The following is a 25506-nucleotide window of genomic DNA, read 5'->3' on the forward strand; positions in this document are numbered from 1 at the left end:
GTGGGATAGACCAGGGGAGCAGGGAGCCCGGGAAGGAGGCCGCTGGGATGGTCCAGGTGGGAGATGAGGGTGGAGGAGGAGGATGATTGTTTGCTGAGATCCAGAAATGAATCTGGTTGCAGAGCTCCAGGGATGGGCAGGGACGTGTGAGCCTTGGGGAGGAAACGGTGTGGGTCTGGCCTCTGGCTGAGCCCCCCTCCACCCGCAGGTGGTGTCCTATCTGGCGGGTTGTGGCCTTCAGAGCTGCCCCATGCTCCTGGCCAAAGGGTACCCAGACATCGGCTGGAACCCGTGTGGTGGTGAGCGCTACCTCGACTTTTTGCGCTTCGCTGTCTTCGTCAACGGTGAGTCAGGAGTTGGCGGTGGCAGGGCAGGGGTCTGGGGGAGCTGATCAAAGCCTCCCTGGGGTGCAGGCCACACCCGGAGCCCCTGGCCGAGCATGGGCAGGGGTTTCCCCGGGTGGGCGGGGCCGGCAGGATGCGTGGGCCAGTGGGGGCCTGACGTTAGCCCTCGAGGTGCTGGGTCCTGGGCTGCAGGGGCCGTGGGGGGGGGGGGGTCCCTCGGCAGTGGCTCATGAGGCCTTCTGACCCCGCCGGAGCCACCAGGTGAGAGCGTGGAGGAGAACGCCAACGTGGTGGTGCGGCTGCTCATCCGCAAGCCCGAGTGCTTCGGGCCCGCCCTGCGGGGTGAGGGCGGCTCGGGGCTGCTGGCCGCCATCGAAGAGGCCATTCGCATCTCGGAGGACCCAGCGCGCGACGGCCCAGGCGTCCGCAGGGACCGGCGGCGAGAGCAGTGAGTCTCCCGCCTCCTCCTCCGCGGAACGGGCCCACCTCCTGGGTGCCCCTTGCTGCCTCCCCAACACTGCCCACCTTGCCCTGCAGTTTCGGTGAGGAGCCCCCGGAGGAGAACCGGGTGCACCTGGGACACGCCGTCATGTCCTTCTACGCTGCCTTGATTGACCTGCTAGGACGCTGTGCGCCGGAGATGCACGTGAGACCTAGACGTCCAGGGACAGGGAGTGGCATGCAGGGCCAACCTTGAACCTCTTCTGTCAGGCATTGGACAACATTGACTGAGCTCTCGCTCTGTGGGTGGTCTTAGGGGAGGCAGTCCTGGGGACAGACACACCAGTGATCAAGACAGCCCCAGGCCCGGCTCTCACGGAGCTCCCAGACCAGTGGGGGAGACCAAGCAATGAGGTCTAGAGGTGGTCAGGGCCACAGTAGAGAAGCACGGGCAGAGGAGTCAGGGCTGGGAATTCTAGAGTTTGCCCCACGAGTAGTCCCTCTCTACCTGTCAGTGGGTCAGGAAGGGATGGATGGAGTAAGGAGCACATGGGGCACAGGGCGCTGGATGATGTGCCCACCTCCTTCTTCCAGCTAATCCAAGCCGGCAAGGGAGAGGCCCTGCGGATCCGCGCCATCCTGCGCTCCCTCGTGCCCCTGGATGATCTTGTGGGCATCATCAGCCTCCCACTGCAGATCCCCACCCTGGGCAAAGGTGCGGAGGGGGCAGGCCTCAGCAAGGGAGGGATGCTGCGGAGGGAGTAGATGGGTCTGAAGGACATCTCTGACCACCCCCCCGCCCCGCCCTCCTGGCCCACAGATGGGGCTCTGGTACAGCCGAAGATGTCGGCATCCTTCGTGCCGGACCACAAGGCATCCATGGTGCTCTTCCTGGACCGAGTGTACGGCATTGAGAACCAAGACTTCTTGCTGCATGTACTGGACGTGGGGTTCCTGCCTGACATGCGGGCAGCCGCTTCACTGGACACGGTGAGCCCCGTGTAGCCACCCTCCCTGCCCCCAGAGAGGACGCAAGATGGGGCACGGCCATAGCGGCCGTGCTTCTGTTTGTCTGGGCTTGTGTACATATCCTAATCCTACCCACCCCCCATCCCCGGCAAGATAGAAAACAAAAACCAAGATAAACTCTGAGTTCTGGGCGAGGGTGGGTGGAACTCTCCAACATCTCATCTTTCTTATTTAAGAAATAATCATTCTTGATGATGGCTCAGCCCCAAGGAAACAGACCTGCGCACAACAGCAACGATAATAGTTATATAGATATATAATAGTAACACAGTTAGATTATAGGAGGGGACACAGCCCAGCAAGATGAGGACAGACTTGACCGCTGGTGTGGCCAAATGGAGGTCACTGATGAGCTTGCTGAGCACTTTCAGTGAGGCGGTTGGGGAAGAGCCTTACTGGAAGGGGTTTACAAGAGTCTGGCAGGTGACATATTGGAGACAGCAGGTGTCAACAATTCTTTACACAAGCTGGTGACAGAGGAGGCAGAGGAATGATGATATGCTGGATAGGTGACCTTGGCTGGCTCTTTATGTGGAGCGTGAGACTTTTGATCTCGGGGTTGTGAGTTCGAGCCCCGCGCTGGGTGTAGAGATTATGTAAAAATAAAAAAAAATCTTTAAAAAAGAACAAAACAGAAAGGAAGGGAGGAAAGAAGGAAGGAAAGACGGAAGGAAAGACTGAGGGCAGATGCACAAGTTAAAGTGCACCACCAGGACATGACCAGTCAAAACCAAGATACAGGAAACGCCACTGGATAAATGATCCAGTTTTTCCAGCAAATAAATAGCATTAAAAAGAATAGGAGGGGGCACCTGAGTGGCTCAGTCGTTAGGCATCTGCCTTCGGCTCAGGTCATGATCCCAGGGTCCTGGGATCGAGCCCCACATCAGGCTCCCTGCTTGGTGGGAGGCCTGCTTCTCCCTCTCCCACTCCCCCTGTTTGTGTTCCCTCTCTTGCTGTGTCTCTGTCAAATAAATAAATAAAATCTTAAAAAAAAAATAGGAAAGGAGATAATTACAGATGAAAAGACCTGAGACCCAGAAACCAGACACATACAATATGGGGGCTTCTGGGTGCCCAGATCCAAACAATCCCAGCTAAATGTAAAGCAATTTTTGAGACAATTGGAGAAAGCTGATCATGAATTTTGCGCACTTGTTAATTCTGCTGGGTGTGAAAATGGCGGCCTGGGATGTGAAACAGAAGCACCTGTCTGAATAGAGATACATATTTAAATATCTCTGGGTAAAGCGGTGTATGGCTGGAGCTGTATAAAAATATTACAGGAGGGCGCCTGGGTGGCTCAGTTGGTTAAGCGACTGCCTTCAGCTCAGGTCATGATCCTGGAGTCCCAGGATCGAGTCCCGCATCGGGCTCCCTGCTCAGCGGGGAGTCTGCTTCTCCCTCTGGCCCTCTCTCCTCTCATGCTCTCTCTCACTCTCTCTCTCTCAAATAAATAAATAAAATAAAATAAAATAATATTACAGGAAAAAAAGGTGAGTTTGGAGAGGAAATAAGTACGCAGAACGATATCTGCTGAACAGTCTACTCTGGATAACGAGCGTTCATTCCTTGGTTCCTCGACTTCTGTATGTTTGAAATTTTGCATAGTTCAAAGTAATAATAGACACGACGGTGGGCAGTCTTGCGCGGTGGGGGCGGGGGGGAGATTCGAAGCCAGGGCCACCCGGGGAGCGGGCGCCAAGCAGTCCTGACGCCGCCGCTCTGCGCCCAGGCCACTTTCAGCACCACGGAGATGGCGCTGGCGCTGAACCGCTACCTGTGCCTGGCGGTGCTGCCACTCATCACCAAGTGCGCGCCGCTCTTCGCGGGGACCGAGCACCGCGCCATCATGGTGGACTCCATGCTGCACACGGTGTACCGCCTGTCCCGCGGCCGCTCGCTCACCAAGGCGCAGCGCGACGTCATCGAGGACTGTCTCATGTCGCTCTGCAGGTTGGGGGGGGCCGGGGGGCGCGCGGGCGGGGCGGCGGGGAGGGAGGGGTGCGGCCGGCCTGGGGGTGAGACCCCGCCGCCCGGTGCGTGTCCCCGCAGGTACATCCGCCCGTCGATGTTGCAGCACCTGCTGCGGCGCCTGGTGTTCGACGTGCCCATCCTGAACGCGTTCGCCAAGATGCCGCTCAAGGTGAGGGCGGCCCTCTTCAGCGTGCGGGGCCCTCGGGCCTCCGGGCTGCGTGTCCCGCACCGCGCAGCCCAGTTAGCCTGCAAAATGTGAGGGCAGCGTCCCCACGGCAACTTCTCTGGCCTTCTCATGGCATACCAGGATTTCCAGGACGGTCACTTGGCGTCATTGGTGCCTCTACCGCCCCCTCATTGGCGCTTGATTTGCCTAACAGTGAGCCAGGCCTCACCTAAATTCACACAGATTTGCATGGAGTACACTGCTTTCCTTAATTAGCATGCTTATTTGCATGCCCAGACCACCAGCCTTACTCTTTTCAAATGAGTGCATTGATTTGAATAAATAGCACCCCAACTATTCTGAATATTTGCACAGTGTCTCCTATAATTTTTTTTTTTAATTTGCCTGCTGGTTTGCATAGGAGATACCTCCAACTCAGATATCTTGACTGTTATACATAGTACATCTAAATCAGCCCGTTTCAAATTTGTGTAGTGGATATGAGGCCCTCTTCCCAATTACCATATATTTGCATGAGGTTCTGCCTATATTTGTTTGCCATGGCCATTCTTGGGAGCACAGATCACTCCGTCCATATGTCCATTCGCTCTTCACACACAACCCTACCTATGAATTGATATTAGCACGCTTGTTTGTGTGAAGCAACACCAGACAAATGCAGCTCTGGTTGAATAGCCATCCTGACTCTAAATGGGATGGCTAAATTTGCATAGTAAATGGTCCCAGACCACTCCCCAAGAAGCATACCATTTTCCCTCATTAGCATCATTTGCATAATCCATATCGCCTTCATAATTTAAAGGCCCTAGCACCCCTGGCCTCCTCGGGCTTTCTTTTGCCTGCCACCTACCACGTGCCTCTCATCTGTGTGTCCCCCTCTTGCTTCCACCCAGCTCCTCACCAACCACTATGAGCGCTGCTGGAAGTACTACTGTCTCCCCACGGGCTGGGCTAGCTTCGGGGTCACCTCCGAGGAAGAGCTGCACCTCACTCGTAAACTCTTCTGGGGCATCTTTGACTCGCTGGCCCATAAGGTCTGGGCACGTGGGGGAGGAGGGGCTGAAAGGAGCCTGTTTGGAGGGTTTGGGGCCCAAAGTTGGGGGGATCCCGAATGAAATTCCCAAACTTGGGGTTCAGAGAGGGAGCCCCCAATCATGCAGGTTTGGATCCAGAAGAATCTATGAGTTGGGTCTCTGGTTTGGTTGTAATGGGAGAGGGGTTGGGTCTCTGGTTTGGGAGCTTAGAGAGGGGTGATATAGGGGTGGTTTTGAGGGTCCAGGTGGGCTGAGGTTTGGGTTTCAGGGAGAGAGATCATAACTGATGTGTGGTGGCCCAGGGAGGAGGGTTGATTGTTGGAGGGGTGAGTTTGAGGTCCTAGGGCTCCAAGGTTTGAAGGCCCAGCCAGGCCTGCAGTGACCACACTCCCCACCCCTGGTGTCCCCAGAAGTATGATGCAGAGCTCTACCGCATGGCTATGCCTTGTCTGTGCGCCATCGCAGGGGCCCTGCCCCCCGATTACGTGGATGCCTCATACTCATCCAAGGCGGAGAAAAAGGCCACGGTGGACGCTGAAGGCAACTTCGATCCTCGGCCTGTGGAGACCCTCAAGTGAGGCCTGGGGGGCAGGAGTGGGGTGGGGATTGGGGGCTGCGGGAAGGAGAAGGTTTCAGACATGGAAGGAGGGGCCAGCCCCAACATCTGCCCACCCTATCCCCCCTAATAGTGTGATCATCCCAGAGAAGCTGGACTCCTTCATTAACAAGTTTGCGGAGTACACGCATGAGAAGTGGGCCTTTGACAAGGTTGGTACCAGGGTGCTCCCCTCCCCAGCAACCCCCATTCCTGCCGGCCTTTCTCAAGACCCCAGCTTTCCCCCAGACCCAGGTCTTCCCTGAGGCCCCAGATTTCCCTGAGACCCCTAACTCTTCCTGAGACCCCAAACCTCCCCTGGAGCCCTCAGCCCCTCCAGGGACTCCCCCAGGAGTCCCCCAGGCTGCTGTCTACCCCTCATCCTGCCCCCACCCTCAGCTCTGTAGTAGCGCTGCCCCTCCCTGTCCCCTCTGCACCTCCAGATCCAGAACAACTGGTCCTATGGGGAGAACATAGATGAGGAATTGAAGACCCATCCCATGCTGAGGCCCTATAAGACGTTTTCAGAGAAGGTGAGCAAGTCTTGGGGCCCAATGCTAGGGGTCCAAAAGGTAACCTCCAAATTTGGGGGTTCAGGGAGGAGAGAGGCTGCTTCATCAGTTCGGATCTAGCTGGGACTGCACGTTAGGGTCCCTCATCCCTGGACTTTGCCTCGCCTAGACCCCGGACTTCTCGTGTTCCTTCTCTTAGAAAGAGTTAGAGAGACCGAGTTTGATTCCTTGACCATCAACTTAATTTCTCTGAGTCTCATGTGTAAAATGGGATGAGAGTTTGTTTGGGAGGCACTGTTACAAAGCGGGTAAGAGACCTGGGTTCAAATCTAAGCTGGACCACTTCCTCCTAGCCACGTGGTGGAGGCTTTCCCCTTCTTAGGACCCCGGAGGCCAGCCAGTAAGGCTCCTACCGCCACCCCCCTCCAGTCCCATCCCACCAACTGCCCACCTTTCTGTCCACCCCAGGACAAAGAGATTTACCGCTGGCCCATCAAGGAGTCCTTGAAGGCCATGATTGCCTGGGAATGGACGATAGAGAAGGCCAGGGAGGGTGAGGAGGAAAAGACCGAGAAGAAGAAAACGCGGAAGATATCCCAAAGCGCCCAGGTGGAGGCGGGGAGCGGGGGCGGGGTCATGGGGGTGGTGAGCGGCTAGAATAAGGGGCGGGGCCAGTAGGGGCGGGGCCAGGCAGGAGGTGGGGTTGAGAGAGGAGAAGGGCGAAGCGAGGGAGGTGAGGTCCGCAGAATCCGGGAGGCCGGGAGCCGGGTGCTGGGCAAGACTGAGGGACCTGGGAAAGGAGTGGGCCTGGGTCTGAAGAACCGCAAAGGGCAGAGGAGAGGAGGGCTTGGCTTAGAGACGGGGCCTTAAGGAGAGGGTGCAGAGCCGGGGTCTAGGGCCAGGTGGAGGGGGTAAACTATGTTGGGGCCCCGGCTTCCTGCTAGCCCATCAAGCCCTCCCATCTCTCCTTCGTCCTCCCAGACTTATGATCCGCGCGAAGGCTACAACCCCCAGCCCCCCGACCTCAGCGGAGTTACCCTGTCCCGGGAACTGCAGGTGAGACTCCTGATCTTTTATCTAGCGGCATGGAGGTGATTGTCGGGGTTGGGGAGGACATCTTCTGAGTCTGGGCCCTGCCTCTTTCATCCACTCCCAGGCCATGGCAGAACAGCTGGCCGAAAATTACCACAACACGTGGGGGCGGAAGAAGAAACAGGAGCTGGAGGCCAAGGGTGAGGGCGCCCATCCCATCCCCGCACAGATCCCTCTTCACCAAAGTCCCCTAGTCATAGGCTCCAGAGTCATAGGGTCTAGATTAGAGTTGTGTGACTTCGAACAGTTGCTTTCACCCTGCCCCCCCCCGCCCCAATAATAACAGCATCTACTACCATAGGATTGTGGCGAGGATATGACGATCATCTGAAAACCATGTTTTGGTTATTCTTACCTCTGTTTTTATTGCTATAATTATGCATGCCCTCAGCTTCAAGAACCACTTCGGTGAGAGTGGCCTGGGTCTCCCAAGTCCTCTGATTTCTGGTCTTTGCTGCTCCAGGTGGCGGGACCCACCCTCTGCTGGTCCCCTACGACACACTCACAGCCAAGGAGAAGGCACGAGATCGAGAGAAGGCCCAGGAGCTGCTAAAGTTCCTGCAGATGAACGGCTACGCTGTCACCAGGCACGTGGGCTGCAAGCCTGGCCAGGGAGGGGCGGGGAATGTGGGAGGAACTAGCAAGGCAGGAACTGGGAAAAGCTGGGTTGGGGTAACGGGGCAGGGCCGGAGAAGGGAGGAGGCTAAGAGGGGTGGGGCCTGGAGAGCAGGGGTGGGGCCAGAGAAGGAAGGTGGCTGCGAGTGTGGGGCCTGGAGGGTGAGGGAGGGGCCAGAGAGGAGAGGAAGGGGGACCCTGGGGGGGGGGGGACGAGGCCAGAGAAGCCTGCAGAGTCAGGGCCTAGGGGAGCGGAAGGGGAACTGGAGAGGAGTGGGAGACTGGGCGGGCCTTCCTGTGGGCTGACTCCTCTCTGCCTGTCCACCCAGAGGCCTTAAGGACATGGAGCTGGACACGTCTTCCATTGAGAAACGGTTCGCCTTCGGCTTCCTGCAGCAGCTGCTGCGCTGGATGGACATTTCCCAGGAGTTTATCGCCCACCTGGGTACGGCGGAGTCCCTCTGCGCGTCCGCCATATGTCATACGTGCAGTTCACCTAAGGCCCCAGTTCATGCATTTCTCCTTCCCTCCCATCATCTCATTATTGTGCCAGATGCTGTTCCAGGTGTTGAGAACACTGTTCCAGGTGTTGAGGGCAGTGAACAAGACAAAGATCCCTGTCCTGTGTTTATAGTCTTGTGGTGCATTCAGACAATTAACACCAGATAACAGGTTTTTAGAAGGCAGTTAGTGTTTGGGGAAGAAGAATACACTTGAGCCAGCTAAGGAAGATTAGGACTGGGGGAAAGTGGGGCCGGTTAAAATTTAAATAAAGTATTCAAGAAGACCTTGAAGGAGCTGGGAGGGAGCTTGTGTGAGGAGAGTATTCCAGGCAGAGGAACAGCCAGTGCGAAGGCTCTGAGAGGTCCCTGGTGTGAGTAACAGGAGGCCCAAGTGGGGCCGAAGCAGAGTGACTGAGGGAGAGAGCGTGAGGAGGTGGGGGCAGAGACGTGACGGGGTCGATCATATAGGGCTTTGCAGGCATGGGGAGGACTGTGGCTTTTTACCCTGAGTGGAATGGCACCAGGGAAGGGTTCTGAGCAGGAGAGGGCTGTGACCTGCCTCAGGTGTTCACAGACTCCCCTTGGCCGCACTGTGGGAGGGACTGTGGGCATAGGGACATAGAGGGTGAAGACTGGGCAGATCCTGGATCTCTTTTGAGGGCGGAGGCTGTTGGTATGCCCTGCACATGTCTCATACGTCCCACTAAGAATCACAGCTGGCCCCTAGAATCCCTCCCAGCTTCCCCCGGAGAGCCACCCAGGACCCCCGGACGCGCTCAGATGAGGTGGCACGGCAGGACTCACTCTCACACATCTCTCCTCAAGTCCCACACGCTGATCCTCCGTGCTGAGCACCTCTTGGCAACTCCCTCTCCTCCCTGTGCCTCAGTTTCCCCATCTGTCCACCATAACTGGCCACAGTTCTGTCCCTTGCTTGCTGGGTGACCTGGACTGAGTTATTTCACCTCAGCTCCCCCGTCTGTAAAATGAAAGAAAGGGACCAACTATACAGACCTCCAAGTTGGGAGGCAATTGTACAAGCATATTTCTCGCAGTGCTGGTGACATAGCCAGCGTTTAATAATGGGAGTCAGCATTATAATTTTAGTAGTATTAATCAGTACTGTCACCATTACTATTGTCTGAAATTGATTTCCGCTCTAAAATCAATTCGAATCTGTCTACACTGACTTCTTGTTTCATGCATTCGTTCATTCCAAATTGATTCAGTGCCAAGTATCAAAGTTCAGGGAGAAAAGGACCTGTAAGGAAGGGGATGTCCCATGGCCTTACCCCATCCCAGTTTATCCTGCTCCCCATTGTCAGCCTCAGGAAGGGTTTGATCAAGGAGTTAGGGAGGGATCAGATGAGAGATAGGGGAGAGCGGTTCACCTTGAAGCCAGCAGAGGTGACTTTATACCAAGAATTAATCTCTCATCTTTTCCTACCTTTGCCCCAGAGTTCGCCCCCCCCATTAGAACACCCGGAAATCCCCAGCCTTGAACCCACCATGACTCCTGTTTTCCCTCCCCCACCAGAGGCTGTGGTCAGCAGTGGACGAGTAGAAAAGTCCCCACACGAACAGGAGATTAAGTTCTTTGCCAAGGTGAGGGGTGGGCTCAGAAGCTGGAGGGGACTGGGGACTGGGTGGGCTCCCCTACCCTTCACCCAGTCCCCCTCATCTCTTCCCCCCCCCCCCCCCCCGCCCAGATCCTGCTCCCTTTGATCAACCAGTACTTCACCAACCACTGCCTCTATTTCCTGTCCACACCAGCCAAAGTGCTGGGCAGTGGCGGCCATGCCTCCAACAAGGAGAAGGAAATGATCACCAGGTGGGCTACCCTGTGACCTCTGACCCAGCCCCTTGACCTCACAGGGTTGTAATCCTGGACCCTTTCCGCCCAATCTTGGATCTTGGGGGCTCTGTGCTGGGTGTTGGGCACTAATCACTCTACCTGCAGAGGGAACTGAAGGGTGAGGGTGACCAGCTGTCCTGTTGTGCCCAGGCCCGACAGGTTTCCCAGGACATGGGACTTTCAGGCAAATGGGGTGAATTGGCCACCCAGTCAGAAAGGCAGACCAGCCTCCCCAGTCCCCAGCACCCATGTTTCTGCCTGTGACTCTCAAGCTTGCTCATCTCCCTGCGCCCTCCCCGCCCTTCCTCTCCTCTTCATTTTCTTCCCCATCATCCTACACTCTCCTGTTCCTCTGTCCCTGTCCCTCTAATTGCATCACTGCTGTCCTTGTCCCTCGATATCCTCAGTACCTGTTTTCCCTGTCCTTCTGTCCCCTTCTTTCTTCAGCCTCTTCTGCAAGCTTGCCGCTCTTGTCCGTCACCGAGTTTCTCTCTTTGGTAAGTAGCTCTGCTCCCCCAGCTCTTCTCCCAATCTTCCCTCTCTCCCTGCAATCGCCAGCCCCACCCTGAAGAAAGAGTTCCCGGTTCAGGCCTTGATCTGAGCAGTCTTCACTGTGTCCTTCCTCTGCACCTGGGCACGGACGAGGTCATCCTGGGGACAGGGCTGTGACTGGGACAACACTGGGCCCTGCCCTCATGGAGCCCCCAGGCCAGTAGGGACACAGACTCATCCCCAGACCGTGATGGCCGGAGGGGTCCGGGCTGGGATGGTGGAGGCACAGGCAGAGCGGGTTTGGGGAAGGACAGGGGTCCAGGTGGAGGGGGGCTGGGGCTGAGGTGGAGGTAGAGGAAGGCACTGCCCTCTTAGCCCTTCCTTCACCCTGGCCCGTCTTCCTTTCCCAGGGACAGATGCTCCAGCTGTGGTCAACTGTCTTCACATCCTGGCCCGCTCCCTGGATGCCAGGTATGGGGCATGGTGCCCATTCCCGCCCCTGTTCTCCTCGGCTGTCTGAAATCTAGAATCTCCGATTCTAGAACTGGCGCACCCTGGCTTCCCTCCTAGGACGGTGATGAAGTCAGGCCCTGAGATTGTGAAGGCTGGCCTCCGCTCCTTCTTCGAGAGTGCGTCAGAGGACATCGAGAAGATGGTGGAGAACCTGCGCCTAGGCAAAGTGTCCCAGGCACGCACGCAGGTGAAGGGCGTGGGCCAGAACCTCACCTACACCACCGTGGCCCTGCTGCCTGTCCTCACCACGCTCTTTCAGCACATCGCTCAGCACCAGTTCGGAGACGACGTCATCCGTAAGGGCCCCCGGCCCCGAGGGTGGGGGTGGGGGGCCGAGTAGGCCAACACCAGACATCCCCATGCACCTGACAGAGCCCCCAGGTGTTTGTGTGAGTGGATTCATTGCTCTGAGCCAAGGGTGCATTCAGTGAATTGGTAGCCAACAGAATGAGTTAGTGAGGGTATGAGTTCAGCCACTCTAACAAAAAGACCCTAAATCACCGTAGCTTAAACAGGAAGGAAGGGTATTTCTTTCTCATGTAACAGTCTAGTTGTAAGTGGCTCCTCACGTCAGAAGCCCAGGTGTCCTCCATCTTGGTACTCTGCCATCTTGGAAATACCGCCTCTACCCTGTGGTCCAGGATGGCACAACGTACATCCTCACTCTAGCCTGTAGGAGAAGAGAAGACCCAAAGAAGAGGGCATTGCAGTTCTTTTTTTTTTTTTTTTTTTAAGATTTTATTTATTTATTTATTTGAGAGAGAGAGAATGAGAGACAGAGAGCACGAGAGGGAAGAGGGCAGAGGGAGAAGCAGACTCCCTGCCGAGCAGGGAGCCCGACGCGGGACTCGATCCTGGGACTCCAGGATCATGACCTGAGCCGAAGGCAGTCGCTTAACAGACTGAGCCACCCAGGCGCCCACATTGCAGTTCTTTTAAAGGAACAACCTAGAAGTGGTCTGCATCACTCCTGCTGACATCCATCTGGTTGGCCAGGATTTAGCATGTGGCCGCATGTCACCGCAAGGGAGGCTGGGGAAGTGGCCTTTATTCTGGGAGGTCGTGTGTCCAGCTAACTATTGTAGGGCTATTACTAGGAAGAAGAAAAGAGCAGAAAAAGGTTAAGAGCAGATATCGGGAGTCCATTAGCAGTATGTGCTGTGTTGATGCTACCTGTATGGTGTGTGACCCAGCCTGGGGTCTTGGGACATAATAGGGAGCAACGTGCCTTTGTTAATGAGACCCGGGCAAGATGCTACACTCAGTGGGGTGTCAGGTACTCAAAAGAAAGAGCCTTACCAGATGCGGCCTGGACTATGGTGGAGCAATGCAGGAAAGGACAGGAGGAGCTGATGGGACAGACGCCCAGAAGGCCGAGGGGATGGGCTTGGCAGGGAGGCAGCCAGAGTGAGGCCCGAGGCCCTGGCCCAGGACCCACGGACGGTGGGCCTTCCAGGAGACAGGGGTTGGAAGAAATAACCAGTTTGGGGTAGATGCTGAGGTCAGTTTGGGACTTGGTGGTTGCGAGGGGCCCAGGGAGGTGTCCCTGTAAGGGACCCTGTAAGGTGTCCAGGATGGGCTGGAGGGCCGGTGGGCTGGGGGGACTGGCAGATAGTGGGGCCATGTCTCAGCTCACTGTTTATTTGAAATTGGAACCTCTTGATAAAAGTAACGCTTGGATGGGGTTCTTCCCCCACCCCCACATTTTATTTAGAAAAATTTAAAGTGTCCAGGAAAGTCAGAAGAAGAGGATTGTTAACAATTTGCCCATTTGCTTAGCCTTTCACTTTAGGGGTGAAAGTATTTATAAACTCTTTTGTTGAACTTTTGAATGTGAGTTCTTAGCACACACTGACACCTCATCCCTAAATACTGAGTCTGCATCTCTTAGAATCGGAACCTCTGCCATGTAATCACAATGTCATTGTCACCACGTAACCTGACTGTATTAAATTTTCCTCGTTACCCTTAAAATGTCTTTGATTTAAAAAAAAAAAATTCAGAATCCAGTCAGGTTTCTCTCGTTGCATGTGGTTATGTCCGCGTAGTCTCTTCCATCTAGAATCTGCCCCTTGCCCTCTTCTTGTCTCGTGACATTTGTGAAGTTGTTGAGGTTCCTAATCTGGCCTTCCAGCGGCGGGGGTAGGTGGGGGATGGTGGATGACCTCAAATTTTTGTCAGGATTGGATGTTTGTTTGCATTTTTCTGGAAAGAGTGTTCATCACTATCATCAAAAAGACCCATGACTCTTCTCTAAGGAAGGAACAACTAGCCTTTATTGAGTGCCTGCTGTGTGCATGTTCCAGTTGGTTTCCAAGCATTAACCCTTTTGATCCTCACAACCACCCCACGAGGAAGATACTGTAATTATCCCCATTTACAGATAAGGAAACTGAGTCCAAAGAGAGTTGGTACTTGCTCAAGTCACAAAACTGGTAAATGGCAGTCTGGCTCTACAGCCCTGCTCTTACCCAGTATTTGGAGATGAGGGAGGAGGGCAGGGGAGCACTGGTACGGTGGGTGCATCCCCAACCCTCGCCCTCCCTCTCTCCCTCAGTGGATGATGTCCAGGTCTCTTGCTACCGAACGCTGTGCAGTATCTACTCTCTAGGAACCACCAAGAACACTTACGTGGAAAAGTAAGGAGATAGAGCCGTAGTTGGGGGCTGGTGTGGGGACTGTGCGGGGGGCGGGGGGGCGGGCTCAGGGAAAGGAGGGAGCAGGAGAAGATGGGGGTGAGTGAAGAGCAGGAGAGATTGTTCAAAGGCTTCAACAACGGACGTGTTTGGTGGCAGCTGCAGTTCACCAGGGCGGCCACGTGAGGGCGCTCGGGGGAAGGCCAGTGAAGGAAGTGGCCGCCTGGGGCTCAGGGGTCACATCGGCCCCAGGCACTGGCTGCCCAGGATGGCCGGTGCTCCCCACGGGGGAACGAGCTTGCTCTGGCAGGGGGCCCACAGAAACGGGGGTGGTACACGGGAGCCACAGCAAGCTGGGGGCACCGGGGAGCGCCCCCCCCCCCGGCGGTGGCCATGTGGGTGGGCTCTCCTGAGCTGGGATCACCTGTTGGAGCAAGAGGGCACTTAAGAAACCCAGGGACAAGGCTACACCGGTGCCCTCGGTGGATGACAGCTCTGCTCGGGAGAGATCTGGGGAGAGGAACTGCTGCAGGGACAGAGGCTGGGACCCTGGAGCAGGTGGGTGGGGGGGGTGGGAGCTAAGTAGCCCCCTCTTCCAGGCTGCGGCCGGCCCTCGGGGAGTGCCTGGCCCGCCTGGCGGCCGCCATGCCAGTGGCATTCCTGGAGCCTCAGCTGAATGAGTATAACGCCTGCTCGGTGTACACGACCAAGTCTCCCCGGGAGCGGGCCAGTAAGTGGTGTGGCTCTGGGGCAGCTGTCCGGCCTTACGTTCTCCCTGGCACAGGGCCTGGGGGCAGGGGGAGCCCGCTTTGGGGGCAGTGTGGTCCGATCTGGACTCTGAGGACTGAGGATCCCCCAGGTTGGGGGCACTCTGGGCTTGTGGGGGGCCTGGGTTGGTGGGGTGGATGCTGAGGTCTGGGGGTGATGGGTTGGAGTACCCTGACTCCTCCCCGCACCCCAGTCCTGGGGCTCCCCAACAGCGTGGAGGAGATGTGTCCTGACATCCCGGTGCTGGAGCGGCTCATGGCAGATATCGGGGGGCTGGCCGAGTCGGGGGCCCGCTATACGGAGATGCCACACGTCATCGAGATCACGCTGCCCATGCTATGCAGCTACCTGCCCCGCTGGTGGGAGCGCGGGCCCGAGGCACCCCCACCTGCCCTGCCCGCTGGGGGCCCCCCACCCTGCACGGCGGTCACCTCCGACCACCTCAACTCCCTGCTGGGGAATATCCTGCGAATCATCGTCAACAACCTGGGCATTGATGAGGCGTCATGGATGAAGCGGCTCGCAGGTGCGTCTGGGGGGCCGGCACCGGGCCTCTGAGGGCTGGGGCCAGTGTCCTGGAACTCGAGCCCTTTGATCTGATGGTCTGAGAGGGAGATCCCGGGGCCCATGGTTTCCTGGGAGTTGGGAGGAGTTGGAGTCTAGTTTTGCTCAGGGTCAGAAGGCCAGGGGTCATCGCAAGGGGTCAGAATCTTAGGCTCATAGGCTCTGGGGTTAGACGGATGGGTCCTGGGAGTCTTCCGGGCTGGATTCTGAATTTCTGGAATGTTGGAGAGGGTGAGGAGCTGGGTCAGAGGCATGGGTTCCTTATACAAAGGGTCAGAGAACCAGGTCAAGCATCAGGGTCTCTGATATGGATGGGGTTGTAGGTCAGAGGTCAAGAAATGAGTCTTTAAAGGGCTGGGATCCCTGGCTCAGAAGTTCCGTTTCAGGAATTGGGTCAAGCTAGAGACTGGGGGCAGAAGTCAGAGACTGGAGTAAGACACCGGGGGTCACAGAAATCATGTAGTGACATAGGGGTCTGGGTCTGGGCTAGGTCAGAGGTTAAAGACTGGGGTGAGAGGTCATGGGCTAGGGTAAGGTATCAGGTTATGATTCAGTTGTTGGGGTCAGAGGTCAGGGGCTTCTGTCGGGTTGGGGGTCACAGGTCCAGGTCAAGGGATATGGTTGGGACCAAGTATCAGGGGCTGTGTCAGAGGTCAGGGCCTGAGGTCAGGAATGGGATCAGAGGTAGAAGCTAAGGTCAGAAGGCAGGGTCAGGCTGGGGTCCACAAGAGCTGCTGGGTCAGAGGTACAGGTCGGGAATCACGGGCTGGGAGCAGAGGTCAGGAGTGAGATCAAAGGTCATAGGTCAGGTGCCGGAGTTAGAGGCTGGCCGGCAGCAAGTCCCCCGCACGCCCCTTTTGCTCCTGCAGTGTTCGCCCAGCCCATAATGAGCCGGGCCCGGCCTGAGCTCCTGCATTCACACTTCATCCCCACCATTGGGCGCCTGCGCAAGCGGGCCGGGAAGGTGGTGGCCGAGGAGGAACAGCTGCGCCTGGAGGCCAAGGCCGAAGCTGAGGAGGGCGAGGTCCTGGTTCGGGACGAGTTCTCTGTGCTCTGCCGGGACCTGTACGCCCTCTACCCGCTGCTCATCCGCTACGTGGACAACAACAGGTCAGCATGTGCCCAGCCGTCCCCATGCACAGTCAGTCTGACCTCCCGCTTCCCTGAACCCCAGCGGACCCCCCATCTTTTGAGTGACTATTAATTTTTTCTGATTCTCACCTGAGCCCACCCAGCCTTCTGACCACTCCCCACAAAATCCAGCCCGCTGGTGTCTGCTTCCCTTTTGCTCCTTTACACCTGCTGAGTCGGAGCCCCTGGGAGGCTACCGTGTCAGCCGTAAGGAGCCCTGCTTCCCACCCCGCTCCCTGCCCCAGCACTGTCTCCAGGCCTGGGTGGATGGGGCCCCATGGTCAAGTTTTCCTCCATCACTGAGAGGAAGGGGAGACAGTCCAGATCCGGCCAGCCTGGTTTCTCTCAGAAACAGGTCCTTAATAAAAGCAAGAACAGGTATCAACTGATTGCCAACATCTCCCTAAAATCAGAAGCACTATTTAAAGAATTATTACCTCCTAGGGGCAGCCTAATCTGGGGGTAGTGAATACGTTTCAACTCCAAGTTCCATCCTGGTGGAGAAGTTTTTTTTTTTTTTTTTTTTTTTTGAGACAGAGAGAATGAGAGAGAGAGCACATGAGAGGGGGGAGGGTCAGAGGCAGAAGCAGGCTCCCTGCCGAGCAGGGAGCCCGATGCGGGAATCGATCCAGGGACTCCAGGATCATGACCCGAGCCGAAGGCAGTCGCTTAACCAACTGAGCCACCCAGGCGCCCCTGGTGGAGAAGATTTTAAGGTTGCATCAGGGCTTCGTAAGAAAGGGGGCTGGGATTGATTAGCTATGTCTGTCATGGGAGCAGCCATGGGAAGCAGTGGTGCGCATGCTGGATACATCCATGCACACCCATCGCGGTGCTCAGGGGGCGGGTATTGCTATAGGGTAGGTGCCCAGGAGGCGGAGCGCTGGGTCAAAGAGCTTGAACAAGTAAATTGTGGTGCGTTCACACAGTGGAATACTACATGGCAATGAAAATGAACTAATCCTTGGGGCGCCCGGGTGGCTCAGTCGGTTAAGCGACTGCCTTCGGCTCAGGTCATGATCCTGGAGTCCCGGGATCGAGTCCTGCATCGGGCTCCCTGCTTGGCAGGGAGTCTTGCTTCTCCCTCTGACCCTCCCCCCTCTCATGCTCTCTCTCTCTCATTCTCTCTCAAATAAATAAATAAAATCTTTTAAAAAAAAAAAATAGTTGTGGGCGCCTGGGTGGCTCAGTCGGTTGGGCGACTGCCTTCGGCTCAGGTCATGATCCCAGGGTCCCGGGATCGAGCCCTGCATCGGGCTCCCTGCTCGGCGGGGAGCCTGCTCCTCCCTCTCATGCTCTCTGTCTCTCATTCTCTCTCTCGCAAATAAATAAAAAATCTTAAAAAAAAAAAAAAAAAAGAAAGAAAATGAGCTAATCCTTGCAACACACAATGTGGATGGATCTCAACAAACATCACGTTGAAAGAAGCCAGGAAAATTCAAAACGGAGTACATATTCTATCACCTATTTCTGTAACATTCGAGAACAGACAAAAATAATTCATGTTCAGGAGGAGGGTCACCTAAGGGGAGGGAAAGAAGAGTGGCTGGGAGGGGCACGAAGATACTTCTGGGTTCTGGAAATGTTCTATTTCACTACTTGGGTGGTGGTTATGCAAGCGTGTTTGCTTTGTGCTAGTTCATCAAGTTGACGCTTTATGTTACCCTTCCATAAAAAGGGTAGAGATAGAAAGAAGAATGCATTCTTTAAAGGAATGGTTAAGATTTTCAAATCATCCAAATGGCCAGATTACCCTAGAAAACTCCACCCCTCCCATCGGATGGTCCCCTCCCCTTGAGAGCTCTCTGTGAGTCATCCTCTCCTGGGGGTCCCGCCCCCATCCCTCACTGGCCCCCTTCCTGCCCACCCAGGGCGCACTGGCTGACGGAGCCCAATCCCAGCGCCGAGGAGCTGTTCAGGATGGTGGGCGAGATCTTCATCTACTGGTCCAAGTCCCACGTGAGTTCCCGCCCACTCTGCCCCTCCTTGCCAGGACCCTCGCCACCGCCACTGATCCGGACACTGCCTCCCCCACCAGCACTTTAAGCGTGAGGAGCAGAACTTTGTGGTCCAGAATGAGATCAACAACATGTCATTTCTGACTGCTGACAACAAGAGCAAAATGGCCAAGGTGAGTGCTTTGCTCTGAGAGGACTTAGCAGGGAGGGTGGGAGCACCCTCCAGGCCTTCCTGCCTGACCCCTTCACCCAGCCAGCCTGCCCTGTCCTGGTCACATTCCCTACAGCTGTCACCACATCCTGCCTCCCCATCTCTCTTTTCCCTTATCCCCATCTCCCTCCTCCTCTTTTTCCTTCCCCCCATTTCCCTCTTCTTCCTCCAACTCCTTCTTCCTCCTCCCCATATGCCTTCTCCTCCCTCCCCATCACCCTTCTCCCATCTCCCTCCTCCTTCCTCCCCATGTCCCTCCTTCCCATCACCCTCCTCCTATGTCTCTCCTCCTTCCTCCCCATCTCCTTCCTCTCCCCCATCTCTCCTCTCTCCTCCCCATCTCCTTCCTCCCCATCTCCCTCCTCCCCACTCTCTCCTCCTCATTTCCCTCTTCTCCCACCTTTCCCCTCTCCCTCTCCCTCCACCCTGATGTCCTCCTCTCCCATGTCTTTCCTCATATCCCCATTATCCCATATCCTCCTGCTCCTCTCCCCTTATACTTCTCAGAACTGCTCTCTTCAGGGTCCTAAAGAACAAGCCCACCCGCCCTAAGTCAGGGTCTGGAAATGCCCAGCTAGGGGATGCGTGTTGGGCTGGGTCAGGGGAGCTGGGGTAGGGCGCACTTGGAGTTGGGCCTGGGGTTCTCTGAGGGACCAGGGTAACCCTTCTTGTCTCTGTCTGCAACCTGATGAAGCAGGCGGGAGATGTACAGGTCAGCCCCATGTCTGGGACCTTCCGCATGGCTCTTGGCTTAATACCCTTTTCTCCCCCCAGCTTCTGCATCCCCTCCAGAAAACCCCTGCCCCCGTTCCCCACCCCTCATCCTTGGCTCCCAGCCCCCAGCCTTTTTCTCTCCCTCCATCCCCGCCCCCATCCATTCCCTTTCCAACGCTCAGCTTTTGGCAATTTAACTTTTTTTAAAAAAACTTTTGTTAAAAAAAAACAAAACAAAACACACCTCTGAGCTTTTCTCAAAGCATTATGGTCTGAGGTCATGGGGAATGGGAATGGGGTGGCCAGGCATGTGCATGGAAGGGTTTAAGGCTTGGTTTCTGGAACCAGATAGACTTGGATTCGGATCCTGACTCTTGGCAGTTGGTTGTGCGGCCTTAGTCAAGTGTCTTATTTTTTGAGCCTTGACCGGCATCTGCCCAGTGGCCCCAGGGCTCTGGGAGGACCCAGTGGGATGCTGCATGTGTGGCCTCAGCAGTCTTGGCACATACGTGCGCCAGGATCCATACTGCGAGCTGGGGTAGATGTGGCCAGAAGCTTGTCACTGGGGCTTCTCTTTGGCATGACTGGGGTGGTCTTGGCCCCGGGTTTGCACCCAAGGCTCCAGAACATGGCTGTGGGACTCCGTGCCCCGTGTTTGTGCTTCCAGATCGTTCTGGATCTCTCTTCCATCTTCTGCCTTTCCGTCTCCTTGTCTGTCTCCTTCTCTCAGTGTCTCTCTATTTCTTCCAACTTCTTTTGTCTCCTGAGACTCTTTATGGTTCTGCATCTTTCTTTCATTCTTGGGAACTCACTCTTGGGATATAAAGTGTCGGGTTATGCATGTTGTGGGGCGAGGAGGTGTGGTACTGAAGTCATTAGGGGATTCTGGAAGAGACTGCCAGAGGTTGAGAAAGGCCTGGAATTTGGGGAAATCTGGAAGGGTCTGGGATAGAGGTTGGGAATTTGGGCTAGATAGAGGCTTGGGTCTAGCAGGATCTAGGGTGAGGGCTGGGGGCCTGAGGTGAAAGATCAGCAAGGTCTGGGGTGGAAACTGATGCAGGCCCTGAGATGGGGGAGGGGACACCTGGCACGCAGGCCGTGGGCTGGAGGGTAGTCAGTGGCAGAGGCCGGGGCCGGGGCCAGGGTCTGAGGCCGGGCTGGGAGTTGGGCTGGTGCTGAGCCCCCTGTCCCCACAGTCAGGTGGCTCGGACCAGGAACGCACCAAGAAGAAGCGCCGAGGGGACCGGTACTCTGTGCAGACATCCCTGATTGTGGCCACACTCAAGAAGATGCTGCCCATCGGCCTGAACATGTGTGCACCCACAGACCAGGAACTCATCACGCATGCCAAGAATCGCTATGCCCTGGTGCCTGCACCGCCCCATGATGGGAACCTGCCAGCGCCCAACCCTGCACCCCACCAAGCCCCTGGGACCCTCCTGAACCCCCAGATCCCACTGAGACCCCTCTCTTAGGACCCTAATGAATCTTTCTCCAGGACCCTGAGGACTGCCGGGGTGCCCTAGGATGTCCCAAGCCTTCCCCCGGGATGCTGAGGACCCCTCTCAGGATATTTCCAGAACCCTGGGACCTAAGGACGCTAACTGGAACCCCACTGATACTCAGGAATATTATTAAGACCCCTGGGGCCCAAGGACCATATGGAGCCTTCAAGGACCCTACTGAACACCGCTCCCCCCACCCCAGGACCATGCCTAACTTATTAGGACACTGAGGGCCCCACCGAGACACCATGAGCCCCCCTGAGACTCCTCTGAGGACCTCCCAAAACTCCTTGGGACCCACTGAGTCCCCCATGATCCCACTGGCTCTCCCCTGAACTGGGTCCCCTTCTGGGTCCCCACTGAGCTCTCCAGCTCATCACCTCTTTCCCTCAGGGTCCTGGTGGCTGCACCCTCTGGACTCTGTTCACACCCAACAGAGCCCCCAAAGACTTGGGTTCCAGTGAGCACTCTGTGATCCTAAGTAGCCCCCCAGGATCCTAATGGCCCCTTCCCCAGAACCACACCCAAACCTCTGATGCATCAGGATTCCTGAGATCAGTTGATCCCACCACCCTCCCCTAACCATCTTAAGCCCTCAGACTCCAAGGAGGCCTCCCAGGATCCCACTTACTCTGTATGGGATAACAACCCCCATTCTTGTCAACCATAGGGATTGTAAGAATCTCCCCAGGACCCTGCTAAGCTCCCTGACAACCTATTAACCCCTCTGGGACCTTGAAGACCACTGACTCCCCCTGGTATCACAAATACCCCCTTTCCTGGAACTCTAAAGACTCCTTCCTTCAGGATCTCAAGCTCCTCCTAGGACCTGTTGAGTCTTGCCAAGAACCCAAAGAGCCATCCAGAGCCCCCCGACCCCTCAACTTGGTCTTTGGGTGTCCCTCTCTCCTGGGGATCTAAGGAATCCCCTCTACTCTCCCCTCCTTTGGCCTCTACAGAAATCCCATCCTTGACTTGATCTGCCTGATCCTTCATGACCTCTGCTGATCTTGCCGTTTCCCTTATAACCCCCTCACCTCCTCTGATCAAAAACTCCCTGCCCAACTCCCAGCCCCACTCTGACCCTCCTGTGACCCCCCAGTCATCCACTGGTGGCCTTATTTGACCTTTGAGAACATTCTCTCGTCACTCCCTACCTACTCTCACACCCCAAGGCCCCTCTAATCCTTACTGTCTCTTCAAGGTGCGTCTGTGGCCTCTAGGACTCCCTTCTGACCATTCCTGACCTTTGGACCTTTCAGTTTCTCCCAGAATCCACACCCCCCGCCTGCCCCCACCAGCTGCTGGGGCAATGGGCCTGGAAGGGAAAGGGATGTGGGTTAAGGAGGACGCTGAGTGACCCAGCCTGGCCATGTCTCCCCAGAAAGACACAGACGAGGAGGTCCGGGAATATCTGCAAAACAACCTTCACCTTCAGGGAAAGGTACCTTCCTCAATCTGCAAGCGAAAGGGGCATGTTAAGATAATAGCAACTGTTGATAGCCAAGTACACTTAACTCTGTACCAGGCATTGAAGCCTGGGTGGCTCAGTCGTTGGGCGTCTGCCTTCCGCTCGGGTCGTGGTCCCGGAGTCCTGGGATCGAGCCCCGCATCGGGCTCTCTGCTCAGCGGGAAGCCTGCTTCTTCTCCCTCTCCCACTCCCCCTGCTTGTGTTCCCTCTCTCACTGTGTCAAACAAACAAACAAACAAACAAACAAAAAATAGACCTTAACTTGTACTCACCCCGTGAGTCAGCACAGCACCGAAAGGGGGGCGGGGGCAGCCAGAGAAGTGCACCTCGCGCGCGGAGCGGCCCGGCTGGGGAGCGGCCCTCACGCCGGCCGCCTGTCCTTCCTCCCCTCAGGTCGAAGGCTCCCCTTCTTTGCGCTGGCAGATGGCCCTGTACCGGGGCCTCCCGGGCCGCGAGGAGGACGCCGACGACCCCGAGAAAATCGTGCGCAGAGTCCAGGAAGTGTCAGCGGTGCTCTACCACCTGGAGCAGGTGGCTGGGGCTGGAGGGGTCTCACCGGGGAGTGGCCGAAGCGTGGGTCTCTGGGCGGGGCAAGGGGCGGGCTTGGATCTGGGGGCGGGGTCTGAGGAGGAACCTTGGGTCTCTGGGCGGGGCCTGGGTGAAGCCTGGAGTTTAATGCGTCGCTTAGAATGGAAAATTGGATCTGTGGCAGGACCTGGTGCTTAAATCTTGAGGCTAGGGGCGGGGCCAGGGTCAGAATTTGGGGTCTAGAGTGGGGCCTGGGCTCAAGACGCCTTGCCTCTGGGCGGGGCCGTTGGCAGGGCCCAGGAAAGAGCGTGGTCTGGAAGAAAAGCCCAAGTCCGAACCTGTTGGTGCAGCCAGCGTGTTCCTCCGGCCCCGCGAGTCAGGCCTGAATTGGGGCCTGGAAGGAGATGGGCAGTTTCGCCCCGGGCTGGGAGTGGGGATCAGGTCAGGGGCAGAATTTGGGCACGTGACCGCTTGCCGCCCCCCAGATCGAGCACCCTTACAAATCCAAGAAGGCCGTGTGGCACAAGCTCTTGTCCAAGCAGCGCCGGAGGGCGGTCGTTGCCTGTTTCCGCATGACCCCCCTGTACAACCTGCCCACGTAAGACACCCTCAGGGAAGAGGGAGGCTTGAGGGGCGGTGGGGCAAGGGTGGCTGAGGAGGCGGCGGGACGGGGTGCCACCACGATGGGGTCTGGTTGGGGAAGGTAGATGTGCGGGAGGAGAGAGGAGACGTGGGGTGGCCGACGGTCTCAGGGACGCTACACACCTTTCCCCTGCAGGCACCGGGCCTGTAACATGTTCCTGGAGAGCTACAAGGCCGCATGGATCCTGACTGAAGACCACAGTTTTGAAGACCGCATGATCGACGACCTTTCAGTGAGCTGGCGCCTGCCTGGGAGCGGAGAGGGCGGGGCTGGATAGGGCTGGGGGCCTAGCTTGCTGGCTGCACACTTCCAGGGGTCGCCCTTCACATTGAGGGGTACGGGAAAGGCGGCCCCGGCTTGGGCAGAGACAAGGAAGGGGGTGCAATGTGTGGGACAGAAAAAATAATCTAGCCCAGTAGGGTTATGGTGGGGGGAGACTGGAGGGGACTCTAGAAACCCCTTTCCCAAGCCCCACCCCTCCCCCCAGAAAGCTGGGGAGCGGGAGGAGGAGGAGGAGGAGGTGGAGGAGAAGAAGCCAGACCCCCTGCATCAGCTGGTCCTGCACTTCAGCCGCACCGCCCTGACTGAAAAGAGGTGAGGACCCTTCCTATGTCCTGGGGAGGGATCTGCTTCCTCCCGGCCCCGCAGCAACCTCCCTGTTCCTCAAGACGGGCCCTCTGTGTCCTAGGGGAGCCCCCCAGCTTATCCTTCAGTATCGCTTTCCCCGGACAGGCAGGGCCACTGTGTCCCTTTTTGTTGGCTGAGCACTTCGCAAGCCATCTCTTCTGAAGAGCTCACATTATAGGCAACATCAGTTGAAGCTTTGCTGGATGAAAGTGTCTTGCTCACACAAAGACGGTAAATTACGAGAAGAAAATCAGCATATTATAACAAATTTCCAATAGGATGGATTGCTTAACTTCCAGACAGGACCACATACCGGGCAGAAGGAAGGAGAAAGACTCCCCCCTCCCCTCACCCCAAGCGAGATCAAGATCTTTTTATCCAAAAAGGGGTGCTCTCCTTGGCGGGCTTCTGCACAGATCCTATTGGCCAGAATTCTGACATCAGACCACCCGCAGCTACAGGGGAGACTGGGACTCCCAGTGTCCTGTTTCCCATCCTTCACAGAGCCAGGACTCTGGAGTTAGACTGCAGGCTTGAATCACAGCACAAGCTGTGTGACTTGGCTAAGAAGGATCTTTGCGCTTCAGCTAACTTATCTGTAAAATGAGGCTAGTAATAGATCTGCCTATCTAATCCTGTTTTACAGTAATAGGATTATTGTGAGGATTAATTTGTTAAGACATATAGAAAGCACTTACAACAGGGACTGACCTAGAGTAAACACTCAATAGGTGTTGGCCGCTACTTCCGTTCTTCTCCTTCTCCTTCTTCTATTCTTCTTATTATTGAGGAGATCCAAGTGGGTGGGTGGTCATAGTCGTCAAATGAGCCAACAGCAGGATGGCCCCAGGCGTCAAACACACTATTTCTGCAACCCCTGGTGGAAAGGGAGCACCTCTACCAACCGCTCCAGCAAAACTCCCAGAATGAATTCCAGTGGGCCCACATGAAGCACAGGACCATCTTGTCCCTATTACTGTGGCCAAGGCGATTGAACTCAGCCTCGATCACACGCCCCCTCTGGCAGTGGACGGTGGACCCCCCTGAACCACACAGCCCGGGCATGGGGAGGGGCGGCTCTCCAAAGGGAAACTGGAAGCAGTTATAGGATGGAGCTTGTCTCCACTGGGCCCTGACCATCTCCCCCTCTTACTTCCTCAGCAAACTGGACGAGGATTACCTGTACATGGCGTATGCTGATATCATGGCAAAGGTGAGGCCCTGCCCCCATCCAGGGCAGGTTCCCTTCACCCCCGCTGCAACATCTGTCCACTGGGAGGGCTGGGGGTGAGCTAGGAGATCTCTGTTCACTGTCATCCCTAACTGATGCCCTGTCCCCAGAGCTGCCACCTGGAGGAGGGAGGGGAGAATGGTGAAGCTGAAGAGGAGGAAGTGGAGGTTTCCTTTGAGGTAGGTGGGGTCAGGAGGTCCCCAAGGAAAGGGCTAAGGGACCCTGGCTTCAGTCATTCCCTGTTCATTCAGACTGTGTTCAGAATAGTGCTCTGGGCTACTGTGCTGGGTGATGTTGGGGACCACAACCATGACTGTCAGTCTCCTGGGG

General features: G+C 56.4%; 1 protein-coding gene across 13 annotated transcripts in view; it reads left to right on the forward strand.

The window, feature by feature from the left end:
* RYR1 (ryanodine receptor 1) overlaps positions 1-25506 on the forward strand; it is a 109011-nt gene that overhangs the window by 45090 nt on the left and 38415 nt on the right. For 7 of the 13 annotated variants that reach the window (XR_010408321.1, XM_054511380.2, XM_054511388.1 and 4 more), the window contains exons 43-78: positions 209-344; positions 606-792; positions 882-990; positions 1380-1500; positions 1606-1775; positions 3550-3770; positions 3870-3960; positions 4872-5012; positions 5423-5586; positions 5702-5780; positions 6051-6140; positions 6588-6728; positions 7101-7175; positions 7276-7351; positions 7675-7798; positions 8156-8271; positions 9867-9934; positions 10039-10160; positions 10632-10681; positions 11087-11147; positions 11247-11485; positions 13747-13828; positions 14425-14555; positions 14787-15119; positions 16027-16267; positions 18160-18247; positions 18327-18419; positions 19155-19169; positions 20368-20538; positions 22061-22120; positions 22541-22678; positions 23161-23273; positions 23454-23550; positions 23788-23912; positions 25107-25158; positions 25287-25355. Coding sequence is in view for 12 of the 13 variants with exons in the window: in XM_054511380.2 (XP_054367355.1) it covers positions 209-344; positions 606-792; positions 882-990; positions 1380-1500; positions 1606-1775; positions 3550-3770; positions 3870-3960; positions 4872-5012; positions 5423-5586; positions 5702-5780; positions 6051-6140; positions 6588-6728; positions 7101-7175; positions 7276-7351; positions 7675-7798; positions 8156-8271; positions 9867-9934; positions 10039-10160; positions 10632-10681; positions 11087-11147; positions 11247-11485; positions 13747-13828; positions 14425-14555; positions 14787-15119; positions 16027-16267; positions 18160-18247; positions 18327-18419; positions 19155-19169; positions 20368-20538; positions 22061-22120; positions 22541-22678; positions 23161-23273; positions 23454-23550; positions 23788-23912; positions 25107-25158; positions 25287-25355 (4389 nt within the window). In the remaining variant the exon portion in view is untranslated. The remainder of the gene's footprint in view (positions 1-208; positions 345-605; positions 793-881; positions 991-1379; positions 1501-1605; positions 1776-3549; positions 3771-3869; positions 3961-4871; positions 5013-5422; positions 5587-5701; positions 5781-6050; positions 6141-6587; positions 6729-7100; positions 7176-7275; positions 7352-7674; positions 7799-8155; positions 8272-9866; positions 9935-10038; positions 10161-10631; positions 10682-11086; positions 11148-11246; positions 11486-13746; positions 13829-14424; positions 14556-14786; positions 15120-16026; positions 16268-18159; positions 18248-18326; positions 18420-19154; positions 19170-20367; positions 20539-22060; positions 22121-22540; positions 22679-23160; positions 23274-23453; positions 23551-23787; positions 23913-25106; positions 25159-25286; positions 25356-25506) is intronic. The other 6 variants (XM_054511383.2, XM_045891443.2, XM_054511382.2 and 3 more) reach the window with 3 other exon arrangements.

Source organism: Mirounga angustirostris, unplaced genomic scaffold, assembly GCF_029215605.1.
Source record: "Mirounga angustirostris isolate CCGP_5_RB_7025 unplaced genomic scaffold, mMirAng1.0.hap1 SCAF_16, whole genome shotgun sequence".
In the NCBI taxonomy this organism is placed as follows: Eukaryota; Metazoa; Chordata; class Mammalia; order Carnivora; family Phocidae; genus Mirounga; species Mirounga angustirostris.